General features: G+C 50.7%; 1 protein-coding gene across 2 annotated transcripts in view; it reads left to right on the top strand.

Annotated features, from left to right (window-relative positions):
• Positions 1–24,407, top strand: part of SLC1A7 (solute carrier family 1 member 7) — a 46,413-nt gene that overhangs the window by 20,728 nt on the left and 1,278 nt on the right. The window contains exons 3-10 of one of the 2 annotated variants that reach the window (XM_019742840.2): positions 3,813–4,028; positions 13,409–13,451; positions 15,822–16,044; positions 19,185–19,284; positions 20,022–20,255; positions 22,466–22,660; positions 23,461–23,595; positions 24,030–24,132. In XM_019742840.2, the coding sequence (XP_019598399.2) occupies positions 3,813–4,028; positions 13,409–13,451; positions 15,822–16,044; positions 19,185–19,284; positions 20,022–20,255; positions 22,466–22,660; positions 23,461–23,595; positions 24,030–24,132 (1,249 nt within the window). Of the gene's footprint in view, positions 1–3,812; positions 4,029–13,408; positions 13,452–15,821; positions 16,045–19,184; positions 19,285–20,021; positions 20,256–22,465; positions 22,661–23,460; positions 23,596–24,026; positions 24,133–24,407 lie in introns of both variants that reach the window. The other variant, XM_074334739.1, reaches the window with a different exon arrangement.

Genomic DNA, 24,407 nt, shown 5'->3' with positions numbered 1-24,407 from the left:
TTATATTGATTTCACATTGAAATGACAATATTTTGAATACACTGGGTTAAATAAAGTATTATTAAAATTAATTTCACCAAAAACGAATTTCACCTGTTTTGTTTTCCTTTTTTTAATTTGACTACTAGAAAATTCAGAATTACAAACGTGGCTCACATTATAATTGTATAGGGCAGCGCTGACTTAGAATGTTAAGGATCAAATTAGGTGGAGTTTGGGGACAGTTAAGCTCCAGACAAATTATGGTTTCCGTGACTGCCGGGTACTCAAGGGGATATGTTTTCCATCATACAAGCAAGACATGCTCATTCTACAAACGACAGAGAATGCGAAAAACGTTAAAAACAAACCAGAAATTACCCATAATCCCACCACCCTAAGAGAGCTACTGTTAAACTTTCTTTCTAAAGTTTTTTTCTATGCATGTCCATGTAACATAATACTCCCTGCAAACTACCCTACCTGGCTTTAGGTTTTCAGAAAGGTCACTTTAACAGTTTGGCCTGAAAGTCTGGGGCCTCAAGGAGCCCCTCTCAGCCAAACGGCAGGACCTTGAATCTCCTTTCTTATTACTGTGAGTTCCAGAGTGGCTGTTGTCTCACATGGAATCCAGGCCCTCCCCGTACTTAGCTCCCATTCTTCTTGGCCTCTGCCATCTCCTGCGGTCACCCTGGCACTGCTGGCACCAGACTGGAGAGGGGAGGGTCTGTTCTGTCATCTATTGCCAGAAATGCCCTCCCTACCTGCTCCCATCTCTGCTAATCACCTCTCTCTTCAGTCAGGAGGGAAACCCTATCCCTTTTGTGGGGAGGGAGGGAGGTTCCACAGTGGAACTGCTTGGGTCCCAAGTGATGGAATACTTTCCCTTTCATCCATCAGCCTTCTCCTTTCCAGAGCGCCTAGGTCAAGGGCCCTCTCTTGCTATATCTAGAACCTGCGCTCCCTCCCTTCCCAATCCAGTTCTGTCCCTGAATTGCCGCCACCCCCTTGTTCGACCTCTTCTTCCTCGCGGTGACCTTCTGAGAGGCCCTGGGCCCCTTTCTGAAATCTGATCATCTGCACCCCTCTCCTGCACAATCCCTCAAGCACATCTGTGTGTGTGGACTGCAAACCTGGAGAGGAATTTCTGGCAGAGGAGTTCCAGGGCTCCCTTCAGAGCTGCAAATTATCTTGTACCTTGTTTTCTCCACTTAACATCAAATAGGAACATCTTGCTGATGAGATCATCACTTCTAACGGCTGCTCAGAACTCCACTCCGTGGATATGCCAGACCTTTTCATATACTCGGCATTCGTGATTTCTTAAGTTGGTCCCAGGTTTTTGCTCTTGTAAATCCCACTTCAGAGACCCTCCCGGTATACTTGGTTTACTTTGATATTCTCAGATCTTAGGAATTCTTAGTTCTACCTTCTCAGACACCTAGCAAATTCTGCTAGATGAATTGTGCTGGACCCCACTTTATCCTGTGCCCCCCTTGGCCTGGCACTCAAGGCCACCACACTCCTGAGTTCAGCCTCTTTTCTGCCTTACATATCACCATGCCTCAAACATGACTTGAGATCTGACCACATTAAACAGCAGTGTCCCCACACTTACCACTGTCTGGTGCATCTCCCCATCTCCAAATCCTCCAAGAACCAATTCAAATGTCCCCTCCTCCAGGAAGCCCTTCCTGATTCTCCTAGCTAGAAGTGATCCCTCTCTCCTCTGAATACAGATAGCACATTCTTATCCCCTCCCTTATGGTACCGATGTGCCTAACTTGTTTACTGGTTACTTGAATCCCCTTGTGTCCCCAGTATCTGTGTCTGTCTCCGTTCCCACGCCCCTGCAGACCAAGAGCTACTTGAGATCAGGGATTAATTCTGGTTTCTTTCTGTGGGCACAGGGCATGGCACAGAGTGGACATGAATGAAGGAGGAGTTGGGGCCTGAGTTCTGGTCCAGTTGGCCACTGATGTTCTGTGTGACCTGGGCAGGCCCTCCTCTCAGGGCATGGCTGCCTGTGGCCTGAAGTAGTTGAACATGGCTGTGGGGAGTTCTGTTGTGGTCTCGGGACAGTTTGGCCCGGGGCTGATGTGCTGGCCCTGGTGTGGGGTCAATCTCTCTCACGGATAATGATTACCAGGCACTCCCTGGGTTCCCCTGGCCACACAGTCTCATTATAAGAATTTCAGGATTTATGTCTGAGACCCGCTCTAATCCTATCTAACATATGGTGTCCTGGCAGGCAAGGAAGAACGGAGATTGGAAACATTGATTGATTGATTCATTCATTCATTCATTCACTCCTTCATTCAGCAAACTGCTACCAAGCTGCACTCTGGCAGGGTCCTGTGCCTGGCTCTGTGGACCCAGCATTGAATCAGACCCCAGGCTCAGTCCTAGAGGTACTTTCAATAACAGTCAGCAATTTAGTGAGGTGGAGCTGGGACAGAGGGGAGTACAGGGGCTGACTACCAGAGAAGGGGACTTAACCCTTCCTGGTAGTCAGGGAAGGTTTCCTGGAGGAGGAGACTTAAACTGTGTCTTAACGGAAGAGTGAGCCTTTGCTCCAGTGAGCAGAGAAGAGCAGGGCACTCACAGGCAGCGGCTGCAGCCCGGGGAAGGGGAGAGACTGTTGTGCTCAGCCTCATTCTGGACGCTGCCTGCATAGTCTAAAGATTAGGTGAACTGTGGAAAGGGAGGATTACCCATTCTTGTTTACATGATTAAAACCAGACAAATACTTCCTTCATCTGAAAGAATGAAAGGGCTTTAGGGAAAATTCCTTTTGGCAGCAAAGCAAAGCACTGAGCATCTCCTTAATTAATCTCTCATTCCCCGCCCTCCCTCCTCTCTTCCCACCATCATGAGAAGAGTAGCTCCAGGCTGACCTGCACTGGTGGGCAGAGTCCAGGTCCAGATGGGCAGGGGTGGGGAGGACCCAGAGGAAAGAGACCCATAAGCCCCCTCCGTGCAGCTTCCCTCAGAGGGAGTCAAGGCCTGGGCACTAACCCAAGATGGCCACAGGGTAGCCCCTCTCAGGGAAAATCTAACCATGGCCCCATTTTATAGATGGAGATCCTGAGGCCCAAAGATGGGGGAGTGACTCTTGCCTGAAGTCACGTAGCCAATAGGCAGAGCTAGAAATAGGACCCAGGTCACCAACTCCCAGCCCAGCATTCTGATTCACTCACTCACTCACTCACTCTCATTCATTAGTTCATTCAGCAAGCGTGCAGTGACCACCTGCTTGGTGGCAGCAAGAAGAGCTCATGCTGGGCACTGGGGACCCACAGAGAAGTCAGGCCTCTCCCTCTTCTCACATGTCCTCAGTCTGATGAGAGAGACAGACAGGTAAACAGATAGTGACAACCAAGGTCATGACAGAGGATGAGGCTGGATGCTGCCCGTGGGTGGTCTAATAATAAGAGGAGCGTGGAAGGGGCCATAGGGGCTCCAGATGGGCTCCTCACTCTGGGGAAGAGGCAGGTAGCCCAAAAGATTTCACCGAAGAGGTCTTAACCTAGTGGGTAGGAATTAGGCAAATGACAGAAGCTGATAAGAGATATTGAACAAAGGAAACAGCACAGGGAAAAGTCTTAGAGATGTGAACGGGCTTGGCCGGTGACCCTTGGCATGGGAGAGAGAGCAGAGCAGAAAGAGAGGCTAGAAGGGGCCATGAGCACTGGCTGACGGGGAGGGATTCCCGTGCCTGTGCGTTTCCTGGAGCACTGTGAAGGTGCTGGGGAGAGCCAGGGGGGTGGTGAGAGTGGGGATGCCCAGGGTACCTGCCCCACCCACGGACCTGACCCACATCGCCCTCCCAGTCTGGTGTCCGGCCTCGCCTCCCTGGATGCCAAGACCTCCAGCCGCCTGGGCATCCTCACTGTGGCATACTACCTGTGGACCACCTTCGTGGCAGTCATCGTGGGGATCATCATGGTCTCCAGCATCCACCCCGGGGGCGCAGCCCAGAAGGAGACAACGGAGCAGAGTGGGAAGCCCATCATGAGCTCTGCCGACGCCCTGCTGGACCTCATACGGTAACCCTCACCACTGACACTCTGCTTGGGAACGCCATGCCTGGGCTGCCCCACATGTCTACCAGCGGGCAGGATTGGGTGTGGGGCGGGGGTGCTCAGAGTCTGCTCTTGATTACTCGTGGTAACAAGGGGGCAGCCACAGATGCCAGTCTTACTCCCTTAGCCCCTGTGCTCCCATGGGCTCACTATGCACTGTCTGCCCCATCAAGCTGGGAGCCCCTCGAGGGCTGAACCGGGACTGCTCCTATGGGAGCCCAGCCCCAGCACACCACCTGGCAGAGTAGGTGACAGCGAGTGTTTACTGACTGACTGAGCCTGCTTGTGTGCACCCAGCCTCTCAGATGGAAGACCAGCCGTCACTGGTTCCCTCCACCTCCTTTGCCTTTTTGGTCCCCTTTTTACAGATGAGGGTATGAGGCTCAAAGAGATGAAGCGACTTTTCCAGGGTCATCCAGCAGGTAGGTCGTGGAGCCGGGATTCAACCCAGCCTGTCTGACTCCAAGGGCGGTGCTTTTTGCCCTGCAGAGTCCCTGCTGGAGCCACGTGGGCTCTGCTAACCATGTTTCACAGACCTGAGCCCTCCTCCCAGGAGAGTGCTGTAGACCCTGCAATATGTCCTCCTCTGAGTTCCCCTTCCCCAGACTCCCTACAGGCCACCCCCTCTCCTGTCTGGCTCCCTCACCAATGCTGGCCCTGCACTAGGACACTCAGACCTTACCCTAATTCTAGAGGACAGAAAGGCCCTTGAATAGACAGAGACAACATGGGGTGCAGGCGGTGAGGGGGGAACTAGGTGTTGGGGCTGGGGCAAGGAGCAGGGTCAGAGGAGGCCAAGCTGCTGCTGTAAATAATGGGATGAGTGGGAGGGCAGGGGAGGCAGCGAGGGCAACAGCTGTGCAAAGGTCCTGAGTTGAGAGGGAATATTGTGGGGAGAAATCCTAGTCCATTCAACATGACTGGGGCACGAGGTGTGAGTGGGGAGTGGACAATCGCGAGAGAAGTCGGTGGGGCCAGACCATGAAGAGCATTGTGAACCAGGCCAAAAATTGTGTTTTATCCTAAAGGCCACACAGGAAATGGGTTTTAAACATGACAGTGGCATGATCCAATTCAGAAGGCTCACTCTGGCTGCCAGAGTTGGAGAGGGGGACATGGTAGGAGGGGAAGACAGAGGCAGGGACTGGGCCAGGGTGGTGGCCATGGGCACGAGGGAAGACAGCAGACTGAAGGGCTGCTCAAGAGGTGAAATCAGGAGACAGGCAAAATGGAGGGGAGGGGGGAGGAGGTGGTGGTGCTGATGGCATGAAGGTTTCTGGTCTGAGCCCCCTTGTGGGTGGCAGTGTGGGGCCAGAACTGGTGCGGACATCCTGGGGCAGATGTCAGCTGATGGTTGGCTAGGGGATCTGAATCTTGCAGGAGAATCTGAGCTGGAGAAGGATGGTGGGAAATCAGCAGGGTAGAGGTGCTGGGTAGGGCTTGATGACAGAGGGGTCTCCCAGCACCTTGTAGGTGCGGACAGCAGGGTAGGGACAGAGCCTGGGGAAGCACCACATTGGAAACGGTTTATTGGGCTCAATAGGATACCCCATCAAACTTGCTCTGTGGACTCCTTCTAGTCCCTTCCTTTTTTTTTTTTTTTTTTTTGCCAATTCCGATACAAGAAATCTATTGTAGTCTAATATTAAAACTTCAGACTTATCCAGTTTAAACTGAATCCTGTCCTAGACTTTTGCCTCTGGTTCAAACTTGGAAACCCGGAGTGGAAAGAAGATCATAGTAGGTTTTTCTCTTTTCCTTGTTCCACCTACTCCCCTGCTGCTAGCACCGAGGTTGGAGCAGCGGAGAGGAGAGGGAGTGGGCTAAAAGGTCCTCTTCCACTGGTGGTGGAGTGAGCTGGGGGAGGTACTCCCTGCTTGTATTTCTTCAGGGGTTCTTTTGTGGGTTCTTTGGAGCTCCTCCTGTTACTGGTGTTATTCCCCTGACTCGGGCTATCCATGCTCGATCTGGCTGCTTACAACGCCCTTCGCAGGCCTGACCTCTGGTCAGCTCCTCTGCTGGGATCAGCTCACACCCCTGGGTGATCCTCTTAGGCGTGGTCCCTTCTGCAAGGTCCACATTGGCCCATGGGAAACATATATATCATTGTTGGAAGTGCAGGCCTTTCCCAGGGCCTTGGGACATGAGTCAGGCACCAGGCGCTACACTCCTCAAATCCTAAGGGACATAGCCAAGGCCTCTGAATAGTTCTCTTGGCTTAAAGTTGGGGAGCACTCCTACCCTCCCCTATCAGGATCAATGCCCACCACAGTACCCCACCACTCCCCGTCTCTCTCTTTCTATCTCAAGAAACTCTCACCCTCTATATCAGTTACTTATTGCTGTGTAACAAGCCAAGCCAAGATTTAGTGGTTTAAAATAACAACCACAAGCCTATAGGTCAGCTGGAAGGTTCTGTTGATTCGGACTGGGCTCAACTGAGCTCACTCATGTATTTGAAGGCAGCTTGTCACTCAGCTGGGGGGCAGCTGATCTAAGCTGAGTTCATTCAGCTGTGCTCCTTGCGCTCTCATCCTCCAGCAGCCCAACCCGGATTTATTAAATGGTGGTGACAGGGCTAGCCTGGGCATATTCTTACGATGAAGGTAGAGGAACAAGAGAGAAATTAGAAACATGTAAATGTTTTTCCAAGTCTCTGCTTTTGTCAAGTGAGCTAACATCCTGTTGGCCAAAGCACGTCATGTGACCAAGCCCAGACTCGGGGTGGGAGAGGACCACAATGTTATAAGGCAAAGGGCTTCCATTAATGGGGGCCATCAATGTAATTAACCTACCATTCCCTCCATTTTCTCCATTCTTCAGGTTCTCTTTTATCCTTGAGGTGTGTGATGAATTAAGGATCACAAAAATACTTGCAATTTTGTTTCCACTGTATGGTTCTCACACACATAGAGACACAGAAAGAGAGACCCAGGCAGGGTCTGTTATATTTACACTTACTTGCCTGGTGATTTCATCCAGTACCATGATGTTGAGACCTTTCTGTACTCTGACACTGTCAAATGTTGTTTCCAGCCTGGAAACCTCTAACCTGCACTTCCGATTCTCATATATAGTTGTGTAAAGGCATCTCAAAATTAACACATCCAAAGCTAAACTGGATTTTCCTCATAAATCTGCCCTTTGCTCAGTCCTGCCCATCTTGGTCTGATGTCTCTCATGTCCTACATCTAATTCGTCGGCAAATTCTGGCAGATTTACCTTCAAAATAATATCTCACACCTTGCCCCTTCTGGTCCCCTCTGCCATTCCCATCGTCGCCCAGACCACCATCACTTCCAACAAGGTCACCCTTCTTTCTCTCTGTTTCCCCACAGTTTGTTCTCAACACAGAAGCCAGAGGGATCCATTTAAAAAAGCCTGCCCACAACCCATTACAAGTCGTCAAAATCCAGCGTTCACTATGGCCTACTGGCCCTTCATGATCCCCCCCACCACACAGAGGTCAGCCTCTGGCCCCTCTCCCACTCTCCGTCCCCTCGCTCCCGCCACGTGGGGCTCCACGCCGTTCCTCCAGATGTCGTTAAGGCCCTGAGTACCTTGTCCTCAGTGCTGCCTCTGCCTACATGGCGCACATTGCTTTTGCCCTCACTTCACTTGCACTTCTGCTCTGTGTCACCTCTTCAAAGGGGCCTCCCAGCCTCTGTCACTCTCTCCTCATCGCCTTTATTATGACGTGACATTATCATGTCTCTGTATTTATTTCTCTGTTTCCCCTACTGGAACAAAATATGCTCCACGAGGGCTAGTTCTTTAAAAACATATTCCCTGCTGTATCCTGGAGCCTAGAACAGCACTGGGCACAGAGGAAGAGCTAAGTGTTTGCTGAATGCATACATGGTGTAATGCAGGGATTCAGCTCCCGCTCCCCGCACAAGGATGCAGGACATGGTGAGGCCAAAAAGGAACACCCATGGAGCCATGGATAGGGCAGTCATACCACTATGGTCTCACTGGCAGCTGGGTTGGAGACACAGGAAGCAGGAGCCACATGATCCACAAACTGCTGTGCGCTTCTCTGCCAACCAACCAACTCACTCCCTAGCGTAGCCACGGCAGTTATATTAGTGGATAATGGCTAACCAGTAACAGTTGATGGTCATCTACCACTGGGCCAGCACCTTTCACGTGAGGCCGAGAGCCTGGAAACTGCTCTCTGGGACTCTGTCCCTACACATGGGATGTGGGGGTCATCGGTGGAGTTGGGGTTCGAAGGCATGGGAGGAGCGGGACTGGTCCAGAGGGGCTGTGCTGAGCGTGCGGCACAGAAGCCGGGTGAGCCGTGGCCCACAGCCGCCATGGAGGGCTGAGGAGCGTGCTGAGGGCTCGGAGGAGAACCAGGAGACCAGATGTCGTGAAAGCCAAGGGAAGAGGAATTTTGAAAAGCCTTACTTCTAAGACCCATTATTTCTAAGATTTGGTGAATATGATTCATCATTTCTTGGATTCTATGATTTGAAACAGCCTTTCCTCGTGGTGGAAGGAGCTGTTGGTTCTCGGGGAGCCCCGCCCTCCCACCACTGCTCAGGGGCTGAGGGCTCTGGATCCAGCACACGTGTCAGAGTCAAATGTTCCAGGAGCAGCTCCTGCTCTCGGTTCCTTTTCGCGTGGTGAAAATTGATCCTTCTGGTTTGAGCCTTTTCCCCTAGTCACTCTCAACCCCGAAGCAAGTTGTTTTGCAAGGCTGGGTGGTTGGACAGCCTGTCACTATTTCTTAGTCAGAGAACAGGGCTGCAGGGGGAGATACATGCTTCCTGGGACAAGGAACCAGAATCTTGGAGACGTGAGATCTTGTCTCCACTCTGCCAGTAAGTCAGTGTGTGGCTCTGGGCAGGCCAGTCCCACTCTGCAGGCCTCAGTTTCCCCAGTGGTTTTCAAGATTCCTTCTAGCTTTGTGGTTCTGAACCACGAAGGATTCCAAACCAGCAAGGAGGCTACGGAGCACGAGCAGGAGCTTCTAGGAGATGAGGTTGGGAAGACAGTGCAGAGCTCAACCTTGCAGTCCTTGATTCCAGGCTGAGGGGCTGGAGGTTATGCTTTAGAAATAAGAAGCCGGGGAGTTTGGGAAGGTAGGATTGGAGCTGGGTGGAGTGGACAGGTTGTGGCTGGAGGCACGGGGATGCTCTACAAGGGGATGCAGTCACTTCCGTGCTATTCAGCCCACCTCTAGTCAAAGCCATTGTGCTGGGAGCTGGAGGGTGGAGTGGAGCAAATACAAGTCTCTCCATCTTGGACAGACAGACGAGAGAGTGCGCTGGACAGCCCTTCTCTGAGGCCCTTTCTAGCTCTGATGTTCACACAGGCTGTGCAGACAAGGGGGACACCTGCAGTGAGAGTACCAGAGACCCCCTCACTCTTTCTCTGGCCCAGAGCAGAAGCTCACCAACTGTTGAAAACTAAACAAGAACATGATGACCAAGACAGAGACCTGGCAACTGACAAATGAAAAGGCAGAAAGATGTGGGGGCCCATTGAACAAGGAAATAAGGCCCACAGCACACCTCAAGAGGGGGAAAGGTATGTGTCCATCTTTCGAAGATGATTCCAGAGGATAGCACAGGCTGTGTCCCTGGATGACTCTCCAAGACATGAATTCATTTCCCAGGGCTCCGAGTGGGGGCTCCAGAAAACTGACATCTGCTCTGAGAGCAGCTTCACAGAGAAAACCCAAATGGAACACTAATCTGAGCTTCTTTTTTCCCCCAATCTTATTAAAACACCAGAGAGATTAAGTAATGATTTGGCTCTATTTAAAGCTCCCAGTTACCCTCTCAGGGATTGGATGAAGCTCTTGGGATTTATGCAAGCAAAGGAACAATTCCCACCTTTGGGGCCTGGGTTGGGGACATGGAATTAGGGTGAGTTTGGAACCATCACAGTGGGAACTTATAAATAGCAAACGAGGAGGTGGGGAGGGGGGTAGCAAATAGAAGTCTCTTCTCTTAGGACAGACAGATGAGAAGAGTGCACTGGACTGTGGCCTTACCCTGAGAGATGTGCAGAGGCCCAGGTCAGAGTATGTGTGTACTCGGTGGTCATGGCTATTAATGTCTCCCAGGCCCATCACGTCTTCATTTTATGTAACTGCCACCAGGAGCACAGGCTTCATGGAGCAGACAGAAAGCCTTCCCACGGGTGTTTAAAAGAAAAAGAGAATGTTGTACATCTTCTCATTTAATAATCCAAGGTCTAATTCTTTATTAAAATCTGCAGGATAAGTTCACTGATAATTAGTATGTACATGTGTATCAGTCAGGAATTGCTTTTAGCTGCTAATTAAGAGAAACTTGAAGCAGCAGAGGCTTAAGGAAATTAAAGGCTTGCGTTTTTCTACCAAATAAGCAGAGGTGGACAGTTCGTGGTCATCGGGATTGTAGGCTCCCTCCACCTCTGTGCTTTACCGAGCTTAGGGCTTGGCTTTTATCATCAGTGTGCTTCATGGTTCAAGAGGGTTGCTGAAGCTCCAGCTACTATGTCCATGTTCCAGGCAAAGAGAAAAAAGGCGGAGGAAAGGACCAAGGGCTCCTAGCGGAGTAGGTGCCTTTTCAAGAGTTTTCTAGGAAACACCACCCAGTGACTCCCAGTTACATCGCATCGGCCACCCTTTTGGCAAGCAAGGAAACAGGATTTGATGGCAGGGACCTGCTGGTCCTTGTAACATGTCAGGGATTCAATTATTAATAGGAAGGAAGGAGGGAGAATGGAGACTGGGTAGGCAACTGACATTTCCTGCCACAGCACACATTTTAAAGGAAGCTGCAAAGAAATATATATACTAGGTATGTCCCATTTGGTTTCTTACGACCTTACGAATGTTCTTAGATTCTGCTCAGGCTGACGTAGCCTTCCAAGTTTCATTAGAAAAGTACCTTGTAAGTCACTCGAACCTCCTGGAGCTGTACCCAGGAGAGATTTTCAAACTATTACCAGTCGGTACAGGGTGGGCATCCTCCATTGTGGTTGTGAGCACCCAAGGCTGGTGGAGCGCGGCAGTCTGGAAGACTGTGCCCAACCTGTGCTTGATGTCAAAAGCCCTTGCAGACAGTTACTATTCTGGTGGCAGAACTCTGCTTATCACTCATTGGGGAAAAAGCCTCCTTTAAGCTTCTGAGAGCTCAGCTCCTGACCCAACTTCTCTCCCTGATAATGAAGCTAAAATTAGTGGGAAAAGCCATGACCATTCTCGCCGTTTTCTGCCCCAGTAGCTCATTCTAAGCCCTCTTCCTCCGGCCATGTGCTTACAATGAACCTGTATTTTAGCAGCAGTGAAAAAAAGTGATAGTTTCTGCTTTCCAACAGTGGCTGCTAGAGAGTCAAGTTAAGAAATAATGCCCACTGGCATTCACATATATAACTCCATGTATGTGTGAGTTGAGTCTTGAGAGAAGAGATTTGCCAAGAACGAGAGTGAGGGGGAGGGGTGACCCAGGTAAGGGACACAGAGTGAGCATGAGGCCAGTTCAACGAAGGGCAAACACAGGAACAAGAACCTTTGTTAGCATCTCTGATTTAGAATAGATTCCTAGAAGCAGATTGTAAAGACAAAGATAAAAGGCTTTTAAAAGCCTCAGTATGAATTGCAAATTGTTTTGCAGAAAGCTTGCTGCCAGAACATGGGAGGGCGCCCATGTCACCTCAGTCCCTCAGCATTGTGTGTTGCCATTTTAAAAAGTCTTTACCAGCTTGATGGGGGATGTGTGTTTAATTTATTGATGAAGCAAACATTTTAAAACAGCTTTTGGGGTTGCTTACGTTTCTTCTCTTGCAAAGTCAATTGCCTAGTCATGATTTTCAATCATTTTTCTATTGGGCTATTAGTGTTTTGGGGTTTATTTATTTATACAGCGAATTTCCTGAGTGCCTGTTAAGTGCCAGGCACTCTAGTAGGAGCTGGGAACACCGCAGTGAACAGCGCGGAGGTCTCCACCCTTAAGGAGCCCATGTTCTGGTGAGAGGAGACATAGTGGAAATAGCGAGACAAGTACAAAATGCAAAAAAACGCTTTTTGGATTTAGGACCCTAACATCTTGTCATACAGTTTCCCCAGTTTGTCATTTGCTTTATGATTTTATTTGTATTGTAATCTGTCTTAGCTTCTTCATTTTATTAGTGATTTTGGCACAATTTTAGGTTTACAGAAAAGTTGCAGAGATAGTGCAGAATTCCCATAGACCCTTCACCCAGCTTCCCCTGATGTTAGCAACTTACATAACTAAGGTACATTTGTCAAAGTAAGAAATTAAATTAGGACCACACTAGTGGACTAAATGACAGACCTTATTTGGATTTCACCAGTTTTTCCACTAATGTCCTTTTTTTCTGTCCTGGAATTCAATGCAGGATACCATGTTGCACTTAGGAACTTCTTAATTTAAATGTAGTATCATCTTTTAATTTTTTAGTGCCCATTTTGTTCTTAGAGAGTCCTACCATATCCTGAAAGCTGACAAAATGTTAATCAATATTTTCTTCTACCTTTTTATGGTTTTATTTTTAAAATTACTTATTACTTTAAACCATCTGGAATTTATTTTGATGCAAAGTGCAAATAAGGATCTAACTCATTTTTCTGAATAGTTGGTCAGCAGTCCAGTTTTCCATAAAGAATTCTTCCTTTCTTCACTGATTTGTGAAGCAAACTTTTGTCAAATATGAAATACCTAGATGGTCTATGTTCTGTTTCCAGGCTACAAGTTCCATACCATTGGTTTTTGTATGGACGGCTGTGTCCATATCTCCCTGTTTTGACAGTTACATCTTTATAGTATATTTTCATATCTGGTAGGACAAGACTCCCTCCGCCTTTATTTAGCATTATGAAAATAATATTAGTAAAAATAATGATCCCACTTATGTACCAGGTCCATTGCTGGGTACCACAGATAAGATATGAATGACCAAGTCCCACCTTCCAAGAGGTCAGTCTGTGGGGGAGACAGACCTGTGAGCCAGTGTCACAGTGCAGCAGGCTGGAGCGTAGGTAACCCCCAGGGAAGGGCCATGGAGTTGGCCTGGAGCAGAGAAGCCTTAGCCTCTGATTGGAGCAGGAGTTAGAGAAGCAGGAAGGGCATTCCAGGCAGAAGGAAGAGCATGGACAGAGGCCTAGAGCTGGAAAGTATGCAGCATATTTAGGGGACTGCATGCAGTTGGTGTTGGAGCTTTAAGTACTGGGGGTGGGAGTGGCTGGTGGTGGGAGGAGGTGAGACTGCAGAGGGAGCTTGGGTTGGGTCATAGAGGGCCTTGACTGCCAAGTGAGGTGTTCAGATGATCCCCAGGACCCTTCTGTCTTGGGCTCTAGAATTGTTCAATTCCTCTCTTCCCAGGAACATGTTCCCGGCCAACCTGGTGGAAGCCACATTCAAACAGGTGAGTGGGTCACCGGACAATAGAGAGGTAGCAGGCAGGGCCAACCTGAGCCCAGCTGGGAAGTGACAGGTTTACTCAGCAAGTCCCCCTGTCCTGGGGGGCAGGATGCTAGAGGGGAGAGAAGGAGGGGGACCTAGATCCTTAGAGCTTTGCTCTCTTGGCCACACCCCTGCCCTGGGTTCTAGCTTTGCACAAAGAAAAACTGTGAGGGTAGAACACCATTTTCCTGAGTGCTGTTCTTCTCTAGGTTTTCACAGGGCTTACACACTCACAGTCTCACTCAGTCTTCACAAAAACCTGCCCTCAAATAGGGTTAGACTCTCTCCTGGATGAGGAAACTGAGGCTCAGAGGATTAAAGGATTTGCTCAAGGTTACACCACAACTAAACGATCTCCTAGTAGGTAAACCCAGACTTGTCTGCTTGTAGGCCTGTTCTCTCTTTAAAATAATAATAATCCTTTACCCCCTAATAAGAATAGTAGTAATGTTCACTATAAAATATTAGGAAAATACTAAAACATCTAAAACAGAAAATAAAAATCACCTCTAGTTCTAGCACCTAGCAAGAGTCAGTATGCTTCTAGTCTTTTTTTCTCTGCATGTTTTAAAAAATAAAAGTAGGATCACAGTGCATATGTAGTGTACATCTTGCTTTTTTTTCCAACTGCCATTATAGCATGAACATTTTCTCCAGTTATTGACTGTTTTCTTTAAAATATAATATCTGTGATGATAAGCCTAATATTTGGGCTGTAATTTATTTATCCATCCCCTTTAGGTGGTGCTTTTTGTGATTTTCAAAGTTTTGTCCTTTTAGAAATTATGGTAAACGTCCTCATACACCAATCTTTGTCTGCACTTCTAATAATTTCTAATTATTTTCTCCATCTAAAATGTCGGCTGGTTAGTTGACTCAATCCGACAAGCATTTTCTGAACCCCTTCTCTGTGCTGGGTCCTGCATTGTGCCTGGGGATGCAAAAGAGGTGGCTGAGGGTTGGAGAGGAAGCTCCAAAATAAGGAGCTGTGAAACCTTGAGCGAATCACTCTATCTTTCCTAACTTCCTGGGCCTTTAACTATGAAATGAGCCAGAGAGTGTCAGTCTCTGAATGCTGGGCTAGGAAGTTTGGATTTTCTTCCAGCAGTGATGGGAAATTACTAAAGGTGTGAGAGAGAAAGAGAAAACTTCATAACTACCTGGAATGGTCTTTTGGCAAACTCCTACCCATCCTTCAAGACCCAAATCAAATGTCCCCTTCCTTGTGAAGCTGTCTTACTCTCAGGAAGAGTAAATCACCAAGGCTCTCAGAGCAGAATTCATGTCTGGTTCATTTTTGTATCTCCACACCCAGTACAGAGAGTTCAATATTGGAATGATGATGGTGGTGGTGGTGGTGGTGGTGGTGCTGATAATAGCAATAATGGTTACATAAGGCTTACCCTGTGTCAGGCACTGTTGTAGGCACTTTGCATATACAGGCATATTGCGGAGATACTACAGTTATGGTTCCAGACCACCATAATAAAACTAGTGTCGCAATAAAGTGAGTTGGAATCTTTTTGCTGGTAGAGGGACTTGCCTTCCATGTGTGGAAAATCCCAACACCTGTGACATGCAATAAAGCGAGGTATGCGTGTATTGTCTCATTTAATCTGATGAGATAGATACTATTGTGACTCGCATTTTACAGGTGAGGAAAGAGAAGCACAGAGGAACTTTAGGTCTCATATATTTCCTGAGTGGTTCCTCCCTGCTCCCCAGAAGGTTTACCTTATTGGTGTTGGGAGGATAGGAGACACCTTTGTTTGGGTTCCTCGTACTTGAGGAATGAGAGGGAAACACCCAAGGATGACCTAGGCAGAGGAGGAAAGACAGGTGGCTCAGTGGTTCAATTCTTCCCTGCTAGGACCTCATCTCATCAAGAAAGCTTGGGGCAGGCTGAGTTTTTCAAATAGAAGTTCCAAGTTTCTATAGTGGAAGACAGGGCTGGCTGGCTGTTAGGTGGACGAATAATAGATGGTTGGAAGGGATAGATGGGTGAATGGAGAATTCTCCGGATAGATGAGGAGATGGACTGATGGTTAGAGAGGGACCCAGATGGGTGTAATGATGCTTTAGAAGGAAGAAGAGGGAAGAAGGAATGGAGAGAGGCATGGCTGGGTAATGTATAGATGGGTGAAGGAATCAGTTTTCTTTTTGGTAAAATATTGATAATAATCCCTGTCCTGCCTACCTCACAGGGTTATTGTCAATCAAATAGTTCATGAGTGGATACAAATTCACATCCACGGTGTTATTATTTTTCGTGTTGTTGATATTATAACAACATGGGCCCTGACTCCTTCCTGGTTGGGGTGTTGCCCACCAGTACCGCACCAAGACGACGCCCATTGTCAAGTCCCCCAAGGTGGCCTCGGAGGAGGCCCCTTCTCGGCGGATCCCCATCTATGAGGTCCAGGAAGAGAATGGCTCTCGTGTTCAGAACTTCGCCCTGGACTTGACCCCACCACCCGAGATCATTTACAAGTCAGAGCCAGGTGCCAGCGATGGAATGAACGTGCTGGGCATCGTCATGTTCTCTGCCACCATGGGTACGTGCTGTCCACCCCACCCCACAGTGCCAGAGAGCCAGTCCCTGCTTGCGCCTGCCCCGCCCTGTACCTGTGTCTCCCTGCATCCAGCAACCTGAATCACCTCGAGTCGCCTATCTGTCCAGGTGGTTCCTTCCTTTCCCATCTAGTGGAGAGGCACCAGTCCCCATCACCTGACTGAGAGGTGTCTCCAGACCTCCCCCCAGTTGGAGCCAGTGTTCCTCACTGAGAATTCCTCATCCCTGGATGCTGGTGTGTCATCAGGGATGTGGACTCTCCCTCAAAGAAGACCATGCCTCTGGCCCCTCCCAGCAGCCTGATCCTGAACTTTTACCTGAGGTCTGAGAATACTAGGGAACAGGAGGTAGGAGTGTTTATAATGAAGAACAGGAAAAATCTAAAAATTATCAGCCGTCACTGTTTATTTAAAGTTCTTCCCCCCACCACCCCCAACCACAAGGCCTTCTCACTGGCTACCTCTCTCCTCAGACCTGTCTGTGCTTTTCGTGGGGCCCATAGTTGTTCTCCCTGACCACACCCTCCCCTTTGTTACTCTTCTCTAGGTCCCCAAGGCCCCCAATCACAGGCTACTTATCATGAAGCTGATGAAACTTAACTTGCACAGACCCTTCCTGAGGCCCGTACCTTTTATTTTTAATTTGATATTATTTTTCTTAAAGACGGCCCCTTTTTCTTAAGCTTCAGATCCTATAAAGGCTATGGTTATGTCTCTGCCCCAACCCCTACCTCACTCCCCAGATACACACACACACACACACACACACACATTTCCTCCTTGTGGATACCTCCTAACCCATCCAGAACAATCTACTTTGCCCTAGGTCATACTAGGAGTCATTATGAGTCTTATTATAAAGTTGGCATCAACCTTCTCCATCACCCCAAGGCAAGGGCCTGAGAGGTTCTCTCCTGCTTCCCTGACTTCTCCACAGGGTTTTCTTCTCAAGTAAAAAGGCCCACCATCCTTCTGGTTGCTTGTGCAAGAAATCTGGGGGTCATTCTCTACCTCGGCCTCTGCCTCAGCCCACATCCAAATCCTGTGAGGTCGCCTCTGAAACTGCTCTCCAATCCCTGCACTTCCCTCTGCCCAGTGCCACCACTCTGCTTCAAAGCCATATCATCTCACCTGTTATGCGGGGACTCAGCTGCCGCTCCCCACACAAGAACACAGGACATGGTGAGGCCAAAAAGGAACACCCACGGAGCCATAGATAGGGGAATCATACCACTATAGTCTCGCTGGCGGCTGGTCGAGACACAGGAAGCAGGATCCACACGATCCACAATCCGCCATCCGCATTTGCTAACCCCATTTGCTAGCACAATCCGCCATCCGCTTCTCTGCCTGCCAACCAACCAACCAACCAACCAACCAACCAACCAACCAACCAACTCACCCCACTTGCTAGCTGCAATCTACAATCCGCTTCTCTGCCAACCAATCAACCAACCCCTTGCTAACTGCAATTTGCTCTTGCTAGCAGTTATATTAGTGGCCAATGGCTAACTGGTTACAGCTGATGGCCATCTGATCACAGTTGATGGCCATCTACTACCCGAGCCAGCACCTTTCCACGTGAGGTTGAGAGCCTGGAAACTGCTCTCTGGGACTCTGTCCCCACACCTGGTTTCAGCAAGAGCTGCCTAAAGAGTACCCTGTCCTGGTGTGTCCTCCTCATGGGTCACAAAGTTGCTGCTTAAGGCCTCCAGTGGCTCCACCACACTTGGAAAGGGGCCCAAACACTGTACACCTCTTGCAGAGCTCTGTGTGATTTGGCTCTGCCTGCCTCCCGGCTTCTCTCGGTCCTGCTCACTTCCCCCAGCCATGCTGCCTTTTGGCTCCTGGAAGACGCCTCCCTGAGGCCTTTCCCACTTCCTTCAGCCTGGCTGCTCCTGCCCTTTTCTCTCCCCTGCACCCTTCTCATCCTTGAGAGTGGGGGTTGGGGGTCTCTGTATAAGCATCACATCCTCAGGAAAGTCTTCCCAACCCCCAGACTGGTCAGTGTCCTGTGTTACTCCTTAAACTTTTGAGCCTACTGCAGTTATGTAACTGTTCATGTGTAAGTGTTTAATGTTTGCCCAGCAGTTGGTGTCAGCTCCATGCAGGCAGAGCCAGTCCTGGCTTGTTCTCTATTTAGCCCCACAGCCCACCACGGTAACTAGCGGGAGTGGTACTCAGTAAAATCTGTTGGAGAGACGAGTAAATGGATGGATGAATGAATGGGCAATGATGGATAATGGGGCTTCTATCATCTTGACCAAAATGCAAGGCATGCAGAGGGGCCAGAACCTCAGTGACCCAGGTGTATGACAAGATGGTGTTCATTAATTCATTCAATGGTTATTACTGAGCATCTACCATGCATCAGCTGAGATACAGCTCTTGCCCTCATGGAGCTAACCTTCTGTTGGAGGAGATAGAAAAAAAAAGAAAAAGATAACTGGAAAATAAGTTATAAGTTGTAATAAGTGATATGAAGGGAACAGAAAGGGATGAAACAGACTTGAAAAAAAATGAGAATTTGCCAAGGGGAAAGGGGATGGGTGTCCAAGCCATGTGCCGAGCTGGGTGGCCATGTTTCAGGCATGGAGAAGCACATGGGCAAAGGCCCTGGGGCAGTGAAGAGCCTGACGTAGTCTAGAAATGTGAAGAAGGCCAGTGATGCTGAGGAATAGTGAGGAAGGGAAGAATAGGGCCAGACGGGGGTGGGAGGTATAATAGGGTCAGATCAAGTGACGCCTGGAGCAGTGGGGAGCTTGGTTACGGTCTAAATACTTGGGAAAGCTGGAAGGGATGTTTGGCTGGGAGCATTTTTATCTTAAGAAGATGACACTTGCTGCTGTGTGGAGAATGGATTAGAGAGGAGGAAGAGATGAGAACCATATCGTGAGGTCACTGCCCTGGCCCAGTGTGGGAGGCTGATGAGAAAGAGAGGAGAGAGTGGAGGGGAAGCATGGGTGCATCAGAGGCTGCTGGGAAGTCAGCCAACGGCAAGATCCCTGTGTGCATGGGGCTCTGTCCCTGCCTTGTCACCAGCGGGTGTCAGCATGTACAGGCATCACTCATGCCTTCGCCTCTGTGCAATCTGTGATATGCTCGTGTGTCCCTGCCTCCACAGGCATCATGCTGGGCCGCATGGGTGACAGTGGGGCCCCCCTGGTCAACTTCTGCCAGTGCCTCAATGAGTCTGTCATGAAGATCGTGGCAGTAGCTGTGTGGTAAGACTCATCGGGGTTGGGATGTCCTCTTCTACCTCTTTCCACCCTCTTCTAGCCCTGCCCTGGGTGAATGGAGGGGCCCCATGCTCCCATCCTCTGCTCTCCTAGGAGTGAGCAGAAAGTTGCCCAGGAGGCTGAGCCCTGGTCTGGGGCCTCCAGAGCTACATGTGCTCCCCTGGATATCCCAGCCATGACCAAGCCTAGTTCCAGCCCTGGGCCTGCCACTTCTGGCCCAGTCAGGCCCACTGGAAGGGGGAGCTAGGAGCTCAGCCTGGCCCTGCTCTCCTGGCCCAGTTTCCCCATCACATGAAGCTCATCAGCTCAGCTTTTGGAGAAAGGAAACTGGAACTGAGAACCAGCTGCCCCTCCTTGGTTCAGAGCTCAGACCTTAGGAATCTTCTAGTCCAACCTTGCACAGTTCAGATGGGGAAATGTAGAGGCCATGCCACGAAGGTTGTGGCATTGCTGGGCTGAGTGTGGGCTTGCTGAGGGCAGGGGTGCTCTTCAGAGGACTGGATGGGAAGGCAGAGGGGCGAGAAGTTGTGCAGGGCTGGGCTGGCTGACGGTGATGGCCTTAATGATGCCATGTGCGAGGCGCCTTGGTCCACAGTCTCATTTGTCCTCACAGGAGCCGCAGCAGGCTGCGGGGGGTCAGGCCAGGCAGCGATGCAGTGCCAGGGCTGCCTGGGACCCTCGCCTGGCTAGTACTGGAACCAGCTGTCCTGCTCCCCCACCAGGTACTTCCCCTTTGGCATCGTTTTCCTCATCGCTGGCAAGATCCTGGAGATGGATGACCCCACGGCTGTTGGAAAGAAGTTGGGCTACTACGCAGTCACTGTGGTGTGCGGGCTGGTGGTTCACGGCCTCCTCATCCTGCCCTTGCTCTACTTCTTCATCACCAAAAAGAACCCCATTGTCTTTATCCGAGGCGTCCTCCAGGCCCTGCTCATCGCACTGGCCACCTCCTCTAGGTAGCCCTGGGCAGCAGAAAGGACGGGGGATGTGGTGGTGGCTAAACTCTGTCCATCTGTCTAGCCGTTATTTGTCCATAGCCATAGAACCACAGAAGTGTCAGTACAGCCCGCTTCACAAACTTGGAAGTAGCTATAGTAATGAGACCAATTTTAGAAATGTAATGCTTGAGCCTCCACCTGCCCGAATGGCAGAAAGCCTTTACTGCCCCTCGAGGCCTTCCCCTGCCCTGACTGCCCACATCCCTCAGGTTCACTCAGTCCACATGGCGGTCACTTTCCACACATCAGGGGCAGGGAGAGCTAAGGAGTGATGAATCTGTCATTGCTGTGGCCTTTGGCTGCCACATGGTACTTCTGTTGATGTCAGGCCCTGCGCTTTTTAGGACTCTGCATGTCTATTGTTGCTGGAACATCTCGGCTGCATGCCCCATCATCTTGGGAGTGTCGCTAGTCCATGGGGATTTGAATCATGGGTCCATCGCCCACTAGCTGTGTGGCTGTCACTTGACAAGTCACTTCACCTCCCTGGGCATCAAGTTCCTCATGTACAGACTGGGGATCACTGTAGCCTCTGCCTCAAAGTGTTGCTGCGGGATTAATGGAGATAACCCACTAAGGGCAAGAAGGCTGGTCTGGGCTGGATGAAGTAGCACCTGCCTGCAAGGATCCCAGACTGCAGCTGAGAGCAGAAGAGCCCAGGGGGTTAGATTCATGTGAACCTGGCTGTCAATCAAGGAGGAGGAAGTTAGAACATCTAAACTTGTGAAGAAAAGATGGTTCTCCCCACAGCGAGTGGCCAAGCTCCACATGGAGGAAGTTGCCTGAGCTGACGCCCACATTTCTCTGCTGCCAAAGCCTGGCTCCTCCCTCCAGCCTTTACTGCCTTCTCTTCTCTGGACCTCAGATTCCCAACCTGTAAAATGGGAATGAGGGCCACCACAGACATTCCCTGACAGCCACATGACCCCACCCTTGGCAGCAGAAACACCTCAAGCAGGAATCAGGAGGAGCAGAGCCCCAGGGAGGAAAACCCCAGAAGCCTTGTCCAGGAACATCCACTCATGGTGGAACCAGGAGATGAAGAGGGAAAATGAAGGCCCAGCCGCTGCTGGCCCCCATGCCATGGGCCACGCCCTGCCAGAGCCAGCAGTGCTCAGTGTGGCAGGGACCACAGCCTCAGGTTCAGCACACCTGGGCTCATAGGAGGCTCTGGCAAGTGGAAGTGGGGTCCCCCAGTAGTGACCTATGGGAAAGGAAGGGCTCTGGGACCACACCAACCTGAGTTTCGGTCCCAGCATTGCCACTGGAAACTCTAGTAACAAACACAGTAATACCGTGTTTCCCCAGAAATAAGACCTAGCGGGACCATCAGCTCTAATGCGTCTTTTGGAGCAAAAATTAGTATAAGACCCGGTCTTATTTTCCTATAAGACTGGGTCTATAATATAATATAATATAATGTAATATAATAATACCGGGTCTTATATTACTTTTGCTCCAAAAGACGCATTAGAGCTGATGGTCCCGCTGGGTCTTATTTTCAGGGAAACATGGAGTAGCAGCTACCACCGCTTGAGTGCCTGTGATGAGTCAGACACTGTTCTAAGAGCTTAGCCATTGAATCCTCCTATGTAATAGCTCTGTAATCTGGAGATCGTTTGGGACAAGGACACTAAGGCACACACAGGTTAAGGAAACCTGCCAGGACCACTTGGCTAGTACATAGGAGTCTAGAGTCTGAGCCCCGGGAGTCTGGCCCCAGAGCCCTGCTGTTAACCATTCATCTGCGCTTGGCACAGCTGTGTGACTTTGAGTCAGTCCCTCTTCCCCTCGGAGCTTCAGCTTCTTCATCTGTAAAATGGGCTCAAAACCCCTCCCACTCAGGAAGCTGTGTGAGGAAAGCACTGTACATTGACAGGTACTCTGCCAGTGTGACTCCCTTCCCGACCTGTGTGCATGGTGTGTGTTGGGGGGTGGGGACGGTTATCTCTGAGGCCCTGGGCTCAGATAGGTCTGGCTTGGCCGCTGTCACACACTCCCAAATGGTGCCCTTCGCAACCATTTCAAAGCCCCTTCAGCCTGTTCTATCCCCAGCAATGGGCTGGCTGCCCAGGGTAGAGCGAGCTTCCCGTTACTGGCAGGAGGGCAACGCAGAGGCCCTGACCATCCTGGAGGAGGGTGATGGACAGTCACCTCTCTGCCCACAGCTCAGCCACACTGCCCATCACCTTCAAGTGCCTGCTGGAGAACAACCACATCGACCGGCGCATTGCCCGCTTTGTGCTGCCTGTGGGGGCCACCATCAACATGGATGGCACTGCACTCTACGAGGCTGTGGCCGCCATCTTCATCGCCCAGGTCAACAACTATGAGCTGGACTTCGGCCAGATCGTCACTATAAGGTGCACTCCTGACACCCCACATCCAGTGTGGATCGGGGTGGGGGGTGGGCCCTGGAAGGGCCTTGAGGATTCTAGAGCTCCCACACCTAAGAGTGTCTTTGAAGCCCAGGGAGGGTGAGGGTCTCATTCCAGGCCACATAGCAAGTCAGCACCGGGGCTGGGACATGACCTGGCCTCTGTGACTCGCAGTACAGGGCTCCTTCCACAGCACTGCCCTACAGAAGGGTAAGCTCCAAGCAGGCTGGGAAATTGAAGCCCAGAGGAAGGCCTGCAGTCTGGACACGCAGGGCAAGAAGGGCCCTACAGATGGGCACAGGGCGAACAAAGGCCAGGGGCAGGACTGGGGGACAATGGAGGGGCCACTAGTATGGCTGGAGCTGAGGGAAGGTGAGTGCAGAGGCTGAAAGGAAGGCCTCTGCCAGCCCGAGGACACCAGTCTGACCCTGGGGACCAGGCCCCAGAGGGAGGCTGGGGGGAGCTGTGCAGGTGGACCATCAGAATCTCGGGGCAGCTTCCTGGAAACCTACAGAAGCAGCGGCTCCAAACACAGGGTTTTCCACAAACTCCTTGGCAGGTTCTGCTGAGGCCAGGGATGGGGGCCCATGGGGTTACAGGACCTGGAGCAGAAACTCCCTCCCCTATCCTGGAGAACTCCCTGATGTGGCTTCCCTCACAACCCCTGCCCCATATGGCTGTCTCCAGAGACCCTGGCATTCTGGCCTCCTCCCTGGAGCCAGGGTCCCAACAACTCACCCTGACCCTTCTGCTTCTCCTCTTCCTCTCCCCACCCCCTCCTGCAGCATCACAGCCACTGCAGCCAGCATCGGGGCAGCTGGCATCCCCCAGGCCGGGCTCGTCACCATGGTCATCGTGCTCACCTCTGTGGGATTGCCCACAGACGACATCACCATCATCATCGCTGTCGACTGGGCTCTGTGAGTGGGGTTCACCCGACCCCTTGGGCCACGGGCATATGTGGTTGGCCAGGGAATTGCCATGATTTGGCACAGTAGGGGTGCCTTATGCATCGACACTGGCCTGGCTGCATAATTTGTGGTGCCAGTTTTCAAAAATGAAAATGTGGGGTCCCTTGTTTAAAAATTATAAATAATTTCAAGAAGGTGAGCGCAGAGCATTAAACCAAGCCTGGGGCCCTTCTAAGCACAAGCCCTGTGTGACGGCACGGTCACAGAGCCATGAAGCTGGCCCTGCATCAACCTGCTTCAACATTGCCAAGGGGGTGGTGGGCTTGACAGGACCAGGAATGCGCTCGCTGTGGTCTCCTTTTGGCAGCCAGTCCCCACTGCCCAGCCCTCTCCCAGCTCCCCTTGCAAGAGCCCGATGCTCACCGCCCACCTCGGCTCAGCAGGGACCGCTTCCGCACCATGGTTAATGTGCTGGGTGACGCGCTGGCCGCGGGGATCATGGCCCACGTCTGCCGGAAGGACTTTGCTCAGGACACGGGCACCGAGGTAAGAGCGGTCCCTCCCAACCTGGCTGCCCAAAGACCCCTGGCAGGTGGGGCCAGGATGGGGTGGGCACCAAATCTTCCACCCACCAGCCGGGCAGCCTTCAGCCAATCCCTCCATGCCTCCAGGCCTCAGTCTCCTAAGCTGGTATCAGGGTGACTAACTCCTCTAACAGCTAGTTGTTGAGCACTCGTCACGGCTGGCACTGCTCTAGACACAGGAGGAGCACTGGGGAACAAAGGAAGATAAACTGCCCTTGGGAAGCTGTGCCCTAGTGC

This window comes from Rhinolophus sinicus, linkage group LG06 (genome assembly GCF_036562045.2).
Source record: "Rhinolophus sinicus isolate RSC01 linkage group LG06, ASM3656204v1, whole genome shotgun sequence".
Taxonomy (NCBI): Eukaryota; Metazoa; Chordata; class Mammalia; order Chiroptera; family Rhinolophidae; genus Rhinolophus; species Rhinolophus sinicus.
The sequence above is the reverse complement of the archived record's forward strand: the minus strand, read 5'-3'. Positions and strand labels throughout refer to the sequence as shown.